The 12,127-nt window shown below is 41.7% G+C and overlaps 1 protein-coding gene across 1 annotated transcript; it reads right to left on the bottom strand.

Annotated features, from left to right (window-relative positions):
• Nucleotides 1–1,551: 1,551 nt before the first annotated feature.
• Nucleotides 1,552–11,625, bottom strand: GHSR (growth hormone secretagogue receptor). Its single transcript, XM_082394183.1, has 2 exons — nt 10,435–11,625; nt 1,552–8,249 (listed from the first exon to the last, which is right to left on the bottom strand). Exons 1-2 carry the CDS (start codon nt 11,228–11,230, stop codon nt 7,945–7,947), a joined length of 1,101 nt encoding a protein of 366 aa, XP_082250309.1. The 5' UTR covers nt 11,231–11,625; the 3' UTR covers nt 1,552–7,944.
• Nucleotides 11,626–12,127: the final 502 nt, after the last annotated feature.

The raw sequence follows: 12,127 nt of genomic DNA, 5'->3' as shown, positions 1-12,127 counted from the left end.
CTGCTTGCCCTGGGTAACCAAATACCATAGACTGGGGGCGCTTAAACCACAGAAATTTATTTCTCACAGTTCTGGAAGCTGGAAGTCCAAGATCAAGGTGCCAGCATAGTTGGTTTCTGGTAAGACCTCTCTTCCTGGCTTGTAGGAGGCTTTCTTCTTTCTGTGTCCTCACGTGGTGGGGAGAGAGAGAGAGAGAACAAGCTCTCTGGTGTCTCTTCTTATATGGGCACTAATGCCATCATCTGGGCCCCATCTCCAAACACCATCATGTTGGGGGTTAGAGATTCTACATACAGATTTGAGGGGAACACAATATGGACCATAGCAGGAGTTAAGTGAAGACTTTTTATGACAGAAGGTCCAGAGCTTGCTTAAGTGCTGATGGTAGATGCCAGCAGAGAGGGGAGGGATGAAGCTTCAGGAGAGAGGGGGTACAGAGGAGAAAAGGGCTTTGTTTAGGAGGGCGCTGCTCCCACTGTGACACAGAGGAGGGGCAAAGAGCACGGGTCCCTCCATGTGATCTTTTCCACGTGGTGACAACGAGCTAAGGCAGTTCCTGCCGAATGGCTTCTTATTTCCTTTCTGAAACCACATGCTAGGGTGTCTGCTGAGGAGCTGGCATAGTTTGAGGAGAACAGAGAGGGTCTGAAATAGGTTCTGTAGAGAATAAACGAGCCGACTTCTGACACGCCACCGCGGAGTGCTGATGGATTAGGAGAGTTTGCTCACCTTGAAGGTTTGGAGGCACCGAGCGCTTGGCACTATGAGATGTTTCTCTACGTCGCTCACCATCCGGACTGTGAAGCAGAGAAGGAGGACATTTTCTGAAAAGTGGCTGCTGTGAGGGTCATGGGTTGAATGAGGATCATGGTGATGGGACCCAGAGAGGTTAATGCTAAGTGATTGCCCAGTGTCACACGGCTGGTTGGTGATGAAGCCACGAGTAAATCCTGGAACGTTTGGGCTCCAAGCCTTGCTACACCACCTTGTGTGCTTTGTTCCTGGAGGATAAATTTTGAAAGAAAAACCTTGTTCAGTAAAGATTCTGATGTAGCTAAGCAGGCCTAGGTACTGAACATGTGGCCATGACTAGAGCCCTCCTTTCAGGAAACCAGAAGCTCTTGCCCCATCTATATTGCCTCCTGTTGACTGAGCTGAAATTATTTTTTCATTCTCCAAACAGAGGTGCAAATGTCCCCCAGGAGAGGGTCCAAGGGGTCACTCCAAAATATGTCTGCTGCATATTGAAAAACCTGACAGAACCTTGTCAACACCCTGGCCACAGCCATTATCCAGTGTTGCTAAAGTTGCAGCTGTTTTACCAGCCTCTCTAATTTCTGTAAATGATCCATGAAGTTGCTGGGAGACCTCTACCTGGCTGGGGCCAGGGCAGATAGAGAAGTCAGGAGAAGGGTTCTAGGCCGCAGAGCACCTAGGGAGGGAGGCCTAAATAGGGGTTGTCTCATGCTTTGCCAAGTGACCAATGATAATAGTGGCCATTTCGTGAGCATTTACCAGCTTCTGGTAGTTTCCATGGGAGGGAGGGGAAAGAACTTGCCCGGGGCCACACAGCTCCAAGGGCAGGACTGGAATGCAAGCCCAATGTGGGCTGGCTTCCCTCTCCCACCACTTCTCTGAAACTTACCCCTGTGGAAGAGCAGGTGTCCCAATGAGGAGCTGCACAGGTCCAGGGGTCAGAGTTAGTGCTGGGTGAGAAGACTTCGCCCTGAGGCTGGAGCTCCGCACAGAAGCCGGGCAAACCCAAGCTGATGGAGGCAAAGAGCAGAGGGTGAAACCCAGAGCAGGGCTGAGAAGGAAGCCAGTCTCTGAATTATAGTAACTCAGTTTACCATTTGCCATTATTACAAGAGTAATACACATTCTTTGTAGAAATATTGGAAACCACAGGAAAATAGGAATAAAATAGTTCCATGAACCAGAGAAATACCGTTAGGACTTTAGTATGCTGTATCTTTTCAGTTTTCTTGCTCTGTGAACATGCATTTTTTTTTTTCAAGATGGGACAATATGCTTTTTCACTTACTAATATTGGGTAAACATTTTCCCACATTATTAAAATTCTCCCACAATAGTGCATAATGCCCTAGAATAGTGGAAATGAGAGCACTAACACCTAACGTGGTCTGGGATCTAATTCTAGCTCTGCCGTTTCCTGACCATGTGACAAAACTCTGGTGTCAGTTACCCCTCTACCCCACAGGGAGAACAACAGACCCTCCTCCTAGGTATGTTGGCACGATTATATGAGAAAAGGAATTGAAAGCCCTTACTGCAGTGCTGCTTATATGCAAACTAACTGTTATCATTTCTGGAATTTACTTTACAGATTCCCTATTCTCCAACAGTTAGGTTTTTCAGGTTTTCACAATTATAAATAAGACGTAATGAACACTATTACATACAAATCTTTGTGGGCCTCCATAATTACGTCTTGGTATGAAATTACTGGATCAAATGGTATGCAAAGTTTGTACGCATTTGATACATAGTGTCAAACTGTTCTTCAGGAGATGTGTATTGCTTTCTAATTAATTTGATGGCCCCTTGAAAAAGCTGGCTATGAAATCAGAAACTGATGTTGAGTTATGATTGGGGAAGCAAGAAGCAGCCAGCATTTGTAGATTGACCCCAGAATGTGAGACCTACCAAGTCCTGGGCAGGCCTGCTGGTCTCTCCTCTTCCACCTTAGAGTCAGGCCCAGGGTCTGCCACAGAGAGGGCCTGAAAGAACGTGACAGGCACTGAATGGCACTGAATTGAAGGAGAGGTAGACAGAGGAGATTAGAAGATACTGGGAAAAGCCTTAGCACATCAATAAAAACAAATCCCATGATTTGCTTCTTTGGATTACTTGAGCGTGTTACTAATTATTGCCAAGTACTACTTCTACATTTTAAGATACTGCTTCCAAATCATAATTAACTCATAAGAACAGCATACATATATACTTTTGTGGGATGTTGAACATATTGAATTTTCACACTGTGATGGTTCCTTATTCTGAGATTATGTCCTTTTTACTTTTTAGTTTAATGTGCTTTTAAAATGGAAATGATGGTAACAATGGGTAGTAGGGTATTCTAAAGTCTTTTCATTAGCAAATAAAAGTTGGCCACCTTTATTGGTCTTCTAATTTTTAGTCGTAAATTTTATTGGCACCTGGAATCAATATGTCTGGAAGCTAATGACCAGGTGACACATAATCTGGTCTTTAAACTTTCATTTGTCCAGCCAACATTCAGTGAGTGGCTGCTGAGTGCAAGATGAACAGGAATCTCTGGGTCACACGTTAGCATAACACCATGGGGGCTAAAATACCCTTGGATCTGGGGGTAACAGGCTGTAAGTGACAGAGAGCTGGGGGAGCACGGGGGTCACAGTGCCTCACAGGGTCCCCAAGTCTTCTTCATACTTACAGGATTCTCTTACCTCATTATTAACTGTTGGAGCCCCTGGAGAAATAAAACTCACTACAACAAACACCTCCTCAGAGTTGCAAAATACATATTTCAGAAAGTAAAAGGACAAAATAGGACTGAATCTAGGAGAGCAGAGGTAAAATAACCCAGACACCAAGATTTATCCCTGTAAGTCGAAGAAATTAGCTGTAGTCTTTCAAAAGATATTTATTAAGCAATTGTTTGGTTAAGGACACCCGAAGGAAGGAAAACCAATGCCTAATTTCATAAGACAGGTACATGGAGAGCTCTAGTAAACTCTTTAACATTCACAAAAACCTTAAATAAAAAGAATCACAAAAACGAAGTATCATTAATGACATTTAGAACATATTGAAACAACATAAATCGACCAAGTTGTAGATTCTGCACAGACCTAGAATACAGCAGGTATCAGTGAACCAGGAGATTATGCTGTTTGAATATATTTATACGAGCAAGGGCTCCTTAGTGTCCTAAATCTACAGAGCTAAAAGTGAAAAATATAAATGTTTTTGTTACTTGAGCCAGAGAAATGTTTAGGTTTGAGATGTTTAAATCACAGAAAGTCTTTCAAACTATTCTTCCCAAACACTTTCTCTGGGACTGGGAGGCAGAATAGCTCTTCTGGAAAGAATATCTGTAAACATTTTGGTAGAATTTTCTGTTTACATGAGGCATGCTTTTTGCGGGTCTTAATGGTTTGCCAGTTCTGAGGGTAGTCGGTAGTCCTTTGAGGATATGTGTCACAGCATAAATTATTAATTGGAATTCCAGCAAATAACCAGGCAATTGGGAGGGGCATAGGCATGGCAGCTTTTTTTTTTTTTTTTTTAAGGATGATCCTCATCCAAACCCTCCCCATCACCTCCTTCAAACAGATTATTGTCAAGAATTAACATGACTGAATTCACTTAACGTGAATAAATAAGTGACATGAACTTAGAGCAGTTAGCGTTTGCCACCAGCACATTGCTTTCTGTTGGTTTTGACATGGAGTTTACTCTCTGGATAAAAAATATTTGTGTTATCAATTCATCAAATTAACATTGGTCACTAATCATCTAGTTAAGTTCCAATCGTATATATCCTGGATAGTGTTGTAATTTAAATTGTAAAGAAATCATAGGAGGATCATTAGATAATGAATCATGAATGACAGTGTCTTTATCTTTTAATGGCATTATTTACACTAACTACAGTGCTTCTGAAAGCAGAATGCTTTATTCTATTCACTTAGACACTGTGATAAGAAATTTTGATATATGTATACATGTATGTCACATTTTAAAGATGTACACACTTTTTTAAAAGATGGGAGTATTTTCAGGCACCAGTCTTGCAAAAAGTCTCACAGTTTTTTTAAAAATCTTGAATTCAAGTACATCAATAAATGAAAAACAGCAAAATAAATTATAGCTAAAATTGTCAACGTTGGACTAGCAATTGTAAATTGTAATGATTTCAGGTTCTTAATAAAAGCATTAGAGTGAAAAAGCTGGAAATTCAAGTCAAATCCCATCACAACAACCTTCATTGCAATAAAAAGTTGATTATAAAGAAATGGGTTCCAAGGTCTGTCCAGACATTAGAAGTGTTTCTCATTCTCATTGCCACAAAACTTACAATTTTAAATAATTCACGGCAATGGATGTTTTCCTAAAAGCAATTATTCGAAAGTTCTTTCTCATACAACAGTCACTTCCTATAATGAAAATAATCCAACCCTTGATTTTGTGACACAGTGTGAGGTGTGGTGATAGAAACCTCACTTCCAGATAACCAGAAAAATGGAAACACAGATTATAACTGAAACCAATTTCTTTACTTTTCTTACATTGATGAAGAATGCACTGGCAGACATATTAGCTACATCTACAAATTTGACTGGTTTGTGTAAGAACAGTCCATTTTGAATTTATTTTGAGTCAAATACACAACAATACAGGGAGATGCACAGCACAGTGTCAACTGGAGATGTTTACTTCATAATTTAAAGATATTAGTACTATGACATATACATATACTACAGTGCATATACTATGACATAACATGCAAGTGGTCATGAACTCATTAAGGATAAAATCCTGGGCTTATGACTCTCTAGAGCTTAGAACACAACAGGCACATACTAAATGTGAAATGATAGACTTTTAGGAATATTTTTCCTCATACAAGTTCCTCTTTTCCCTGAGCTTTATACAATTTATGGAGCAGGATGAAACGAAGGAGTTACAAACAATAAAAAGGCAATCGTATAAGAGTGCAGTCAAAGATCCCTTTCTCTAAACCTATTCTCTGAGATCCAGTGAAGGACAATGGTGGTCCGTGCTATGGAAACTATTCCCTTTGAGTGAGTTATGCTGAGACCGTGGACATGAACCCACAAGAAATTGGTGGGTGGGCGCATTAAATAATTAAAAGTTAGATTTGTTTTTCTCCAAATCAATCGACTATGTGACGGAAGTCAAGCCTTTTTTGCTTGTTTCCTCTCAAATAGGATGTATTTGTAGACAAAAACTCTAAGGTTTCAGGAAATTAAATTATGTCTTTGAGATTTACTGGGGCCTATTTAGGACAATAAGGCTGAATGACCTAATTAGTATTCAATGGGCTTAAATGAATCAGTATTTTTAAAGAAATATTTATGCACTCCCAAGAATTAACTGAATAATCAGTTTGCTGAAGTTCTGCATTTAGACTAAATTGATACTACAGTTTTAGTGTCAGGAAGGATTTTAGAAGTATTTCTCTGCAGAAATTATTCTAATTATGATTATGTTTTCATTTTTTAAAAATGAATAGTCAATCAATTATTTCTGCATAATAATCTTTACTTTTGGCAGGGGAAAATCAATCATGGCAATAATTTCCCTAACTAGTTCAATCGGTTCCATAGGTGGACCAATAATTTCATGAAGGAATTGCTTATATGACTTATTATTACAAGGAAGTACAAAAAAAATCATTTTTGATTATATTTAATATGTAAAGAGTTGACTATAAAGGAGTAATGTGAATATAAATGAAAGTTTTAGATTTATAACCAAAATGTACAATATTTAGTTGAAGGTGTCTAATCATTCATAATTATGATTACGAGGCAGACTGGAAATCCAAGTAAACATATCTATCAGATAAGCAGTGGGATGTAAATAGCATGACTAATTTGGAGATGGGACATGGCATAGGCATTTTGAAAAAATGGCTGTAAGATTTTTTAAAGTTTTGAATGTCAACAAACAGTAGCATTGAAGGGATTCTGAATTTTTCATCATTTGAAAAATTACTATGTTCACTAAGTTTCTGTAAGCTTTCCAGGGTAAGTTATAAATTATTTCTTTATTTGCAAATCAAAGACTTATGACTGGCTTAAGTATTTTTGATAAGCCAAATAAGTAATTTGTGATTTTCTATAATTTTTATAGCCTCATTTCCTGAATATTAACACATGTAATCCAACCTAATTAAAAATGCATACATATTATAGTTCATATCCATTTTCTTCCAACCAGAAATTATAGGGCATTTAGGTGTAATTTTTAGAATTAATCACTCTAACACTCTGCTATGCTAATGTCACTATAAAAAGATTTCAGGGAATGAGTATTTATTTTTAAATTTTTTTTAAGATTAACAATAATTTTACGTATACTCTAGAGCTGCATTGTCCAATATGGTAACCACTAGCTACAGTTGGCTATTGAACACTTGAAATGCGACTAGTACAACTTGAAGAAGTGAATTTTTAATTTCAATTAATTTTAAAGTTAAGAACTCACAGTTGTTTTATTTATTAGAAAACTTTTAAGTGTGTTTGGACAGCTTAGGTTACTGAATCTACTTTTTCTTCTGCAAAATTTATGGAATCGCAATAAATCAAGTATTACTGATGAACGCTCAATGTCCAAATTAAGATGAGCTGAAAATCTGAGACAAACCAGATTTCAAAAACTTTGTATAAAAAAAGAATGTAAAATTCTCATTAATAATTTTTATATTAATTACTTAAGTACCTTGTACTATATTTCTCCTGGACAGCACTGATCTGGTACTCTATGAAAATTGCTAGTTTTTGAAAGTCATGTTTTAAATTTTTTATTTTAATGTCATTCTTTTAATCAAAAAAATTTTATCATTATGAAACAGAAATCAGAGTTAGAATTTGTCTAGTAAGAAGTGACCTAATTGCCCTCTCTACACCACTTCCCTTCTCTGAATTGCAGAGCCCTTGCTAGCACCAACAGCAGAATGCAAAAATCATAGGCAGTGAATATGCAGAAATCGTGTATGAGAGCACTGATGAGTGTGCAATCAAATCAAACTGCTCACACATTACAAATTCTGTCTTTTCTTTCCCCCCAATTGTTTCCAGACCTATGTGTCCCTAATTCCAAAATTAACCTTCAACTTCCTCCCAAGTTCTGCTGTGCTATGGCTTCCGGTTTAGAATAATAAGCAATGACTTTGCTGAGCAATGTGCTTGGTCATGTATTAATACTAGATTCTGTCCAGGCCCTAGAACTTTCATCCTTCAGAGTGGAGAGCTTCCTCTGGGAGAAGGGTTCAAATCCCAGAAGTTTGAACACTGCCACCCGGTACTTCTTGGACATGATGTTGTACAGAATGGGGTTGATGGCGGCGCTGAGGTAGAAGAGGACAAAGGAGACGAGGTTGCAGTATTGGCTGATCTGAGCAATCTCCAAGGAGCCAGGCTCGAAGGATTTGGAAAATAAATATCGCCCTACATGGAAGGGCAGCCAGCAGAGGATGAAAGCAAAAACCACTACAGCTGAAAGGACAACGAGAAAGAGAATGTCAAGAAATATAGCAAAGTTCAAGAAATATAGCAAATCACAATCAATTTTGAAGGCATGGTTTTGTTTTGATTATGTGCGGTATGACCACTGACTTCAGAGAAATATCATTTTCTGCTCTTTCCTATATTTTAACCAAGATTGAGTCTGTCTGGATCAACAATTCAACCATTTTTACTGAGCTTCCCAGTCATTTCTAATTAACAACGATTTGAGTGATTTTGTGCTTGAGTTGACATATTGACTCAAGTAACTAGACAATCTAGTCACAATAGGCCACAATTTTATATGTGTTAGATCAAACCTATATGAGACAACATAGTTTTACTCAACCATAGTTAGGTATCAGAGTTTCCTGGGGCACAGATTCCTTGGATATAATACAGACTCACTAAATTAAAATCTCTAGGAAGGAGACCAGGACACCTGTTCTCTTTTTTCTTTTTAAAGTTTTACAGAAGACTGAATATGCAGTCAGGATTGAGAATCACTGAGATGAATGAGCTTTTCCACCTAAAATAGACATAAATAAGGTAGAAAAGGCCATAAAACCAACTAACATTAATTATCATCCATCCAGGCCTTAATTTTGCCCATGTAAGGTTGCTTTCTTCAAGACCTCTGCATTTTTAGATTAAGTTTTTAAAATTCAGAAATCAGAGGAAAAATAACAGAAAATAATATTTTAGTACTTGTACCACATTAGTGATTCCCTTCCAACTGTCAAGGCAAAAGAGAGTCACCAGTGAGGATAATAAACAGCTTAAAAATAAAATTAGAGGAAATTATTAAACGTATTCTCAAAACTAATTTGCATAGTAGCAACTGACTGCCCCAGCAGCAACACGAATATTAGAGTACCCTGGGGGGCACTAGCAGGTTTACAATCTATTAGTCATATTGTGAGAATCACTGGTCTAAAAAATTTTAAAAACTTGACATTCTTTAAATAAACTCTATCACTTTAATATACAGGATTTCAAGAATTGTAAAATTACAAATCAAAATCATCCTAGAATAACTTCTAAGAAGTACTATATATGCAGATAAGTACAAACTGTTGACTACAATGTCCAAATAATAAAATGTGCAGATTCTGGTTTTGAAAAAAGCAAGGAGAATTAATATTTTGCTTGGATGTGAACACACTTTGTATTACTTCACTTGTACCAAACACATATACTTAAAGAAGTTGAATTTATGCAATAACGATTCAGCATACTCCAGTGTGACACTGCACCCAGATGTTCTCTGAAGGACCATTTGGGGAGGGATAGTAAGTTCTGTCAGCTCCCACAAATTCTCCTTTTCTCATTTTGGAAGCCTGCCTATCCTAGCTTATCTAGCCTATCCTACTTGGAGAGAAAAGTAATCATGAAAACAGAGACCCCAGCACTGATTTGTCACTGACTTCCTTACAAAGCCGTATAAACAGCATCAGGGTAAACAGAATTGATGCAATTATCTGGGAAAAAAAAAATGCAAGTCAGAAAGCAAATCACAATGTTGAAAGAAAAATGAATCTTCTCTGATAGAATTATCCACGATGATCACATCTTTGGTTACATTTACCAATGAATACTTTCTAGAATCAATGCCTGCTCTTTTTCACCCTTAACACCTGCTTTTCTTAATGCAACTTAGATATCTACAAATTGAGGCAGGAAGCTTAACATCACCCTTAACACATTTTAACACCACAATATACTCTTTAATGAAAGATCTCGTTCTGAAGCAAAGTTTCTGGGCCAATATAAAACACATTTTAGAGAAATACAAAGGTGGGACAATTTTCCATGAAAGAGAGAAAGGTGAGATCCGGAGAAAGAGACACAAAGAGATAGAAAGAGACCAAAGAGATAGTCAAGGGGCGGGAGGAGGAAGGGAGAAAGGAAGGGAGAGAGCAAAACATAGATATATAGAGAGATAGAGCAAAAATGTAAAACAAAAAACAAACAAAAATAGAGAGAGAGACAAGACAGTGAAACTAGAGACCAAAGACAGAGCTCAAGACGGAAAAAGGAGAGAATAATTGAGAAACTTACAGGGAAACAGAGACCTAGAGAAACTGGGGAGAAAGGCAGACTCAGGAAGAAGGGGGAAGGCAGGGGAAGAGGAGGGGACCCGGGAGAGAGAGCTCGAGGGCGCACCGAGACCCACCCAGCATCTTCACGGTTTGTTTGTGGTTCTGGTCCCTGAGCGAGGCTCCCACCGCTGCCTCGCCGCGTCTCCTCCTCCACAGCTTCCTGCCGATGAGGCTGTAGAGCACAGTAAGGCAGAAAACAGGGAGGAAGAAGAAGACGCTGGACACCCACACCATGACGGTGAGCAGTCCCGAGCGCACCGCGAACTCCGTGGCGCGGCACTCGTTGGTGTCCCGAGGGTCGGTGCCGTTCTCATGCTCCACCCCGACCAGCACGAAGATGGGCCCGGCGCTGCAGAAGGCCACGGCCCAGATGACCAGGATGACCAGCTTCACCCGGCCCTTGGTGACCACCACCTTGGCCCGCAGCGGGAAGCAGATGGCGAAGTAGCGTTCGACGCTCAGCGCGGTGATGGTGAGCACCGTGGCGTAGGTGCAGCTCTCGCTGACGAACTGGAAGAGTTTGCAGAGCAGGTCACCCAAGTTCCAGGGCCGGTAATGCCAGAGGCGGACGAGGTCGAGGGGCATGCAGAGGAAGATGAGTAGGTCGGAGAAGGCCATGCTGGACAGGTAGAGGTTGGTGGTGGTACGCAGCTCGCGGAAGCGCGACACCACCAGCATGGTGAGCAGGTTGCCCGCGATGCCCACCACGAAGAGCGCCACGCAGGTGGCTGTGACGCCCGCCAGCAGCGGCGCGGGGAAGAGCGGCAGCAGCTCGTCGACCAGCGAGTCGTTGTCAGGGGCAGCGTCCCAGCCCAGGTCTGGCAGCGTGAGGTTGGGCCCCGGCTCCTCGCTCGGCGTCGCGTTCCACATGCTGCCGGCCCTGCTTAACTGGCTTTGGGATGCGGCTGCACTGAGAGGCTGGATCAGGCGCCGGTCCCGGAGAAGCTCTCCTTAGGCGCAAGAGAGTGCGAGGGAAGAGCAGGCGCGGGCTCTCAGGGAGGATGCTTGGAGAGGAAAGAGAGGGGAGAGGCAGCGGCCGAGGGAAAAGGTGAGACTGAGAGCCTGGGCGGGGAGGAGGGGAAGTGAGGGAGGCGGGAAGACACACACACACACACACACACACACACTGGTGGAGAGATGGACCGAGTTGACCCACCGCTCTTTCTGGCACCTCCCCTTTCCCCCGTGCTCTCCCCCAAAGTCCTTCTCTCCCAGCCCAGCCTTTGGCCGGCCTCCACACAAGTACCTGTCACCGGGGCAGCCCCGCCAGCCCTGCCTCGCCTTTGCGTTCTGTCTCCAGATGCATCTCGCACTTCCCAAAGCGTCCCGGCGCGTGGGCACAGAGGAGACCCGGCACTGCGAAGCTGGAGCGCGAGGAGCCTCTCCCTAGCCTTGGGTGCTGCCTGGCTAGGGTGGCCCAGAAGGGCATATCACACCCGGGGATGGGGCCGGGCACGGTGGGGAGAACACCTTCAGTTCCCGGGACCTGAGTTCTTCCTCAACAAGGGCTAGAGTTGGCTACGGACCTGGTGGGGAGAAGTGAGCGTGCACAACCGGGCTTGAAAAAGGGAGGTAGGGAGTGTTCCGACCTGAAGGGAGACCAGTGCGCCCCTGGGAAGAGCCTGACGCAGTCCTAGACCCTCCTCGCCGTATAGCGAGGAGAAGCAGGTTCAGAGAGGTGTGGCCACTTGTCCAAGGTCACACAGCGAGTTGGAGGCTCAAGAGCTAGACTTGGCTATCCCACCCGGTGGACTACTGAGAGCGAAG

The sequence above is a fragment of the Balaenoptera borealis genome (assembly GCF_965194805.1).
Source record: "Balaenoptera borealis genome assembly, chromosome: 5".
In the NCBI taxonomy this organism is placed as follows: domain Eukaryota; kingdom Metazoa; phylum Chordata; class Mammalia; order Artiodactyla; family Balaenopteridae; genus Balaenoptera; species Balaenoptera borealis.
The sequence above is the reverse complement of the archived record's forward strand: the minus strand, read 5'-3'. Positions and strand labels throughout refer to the sequence as shown.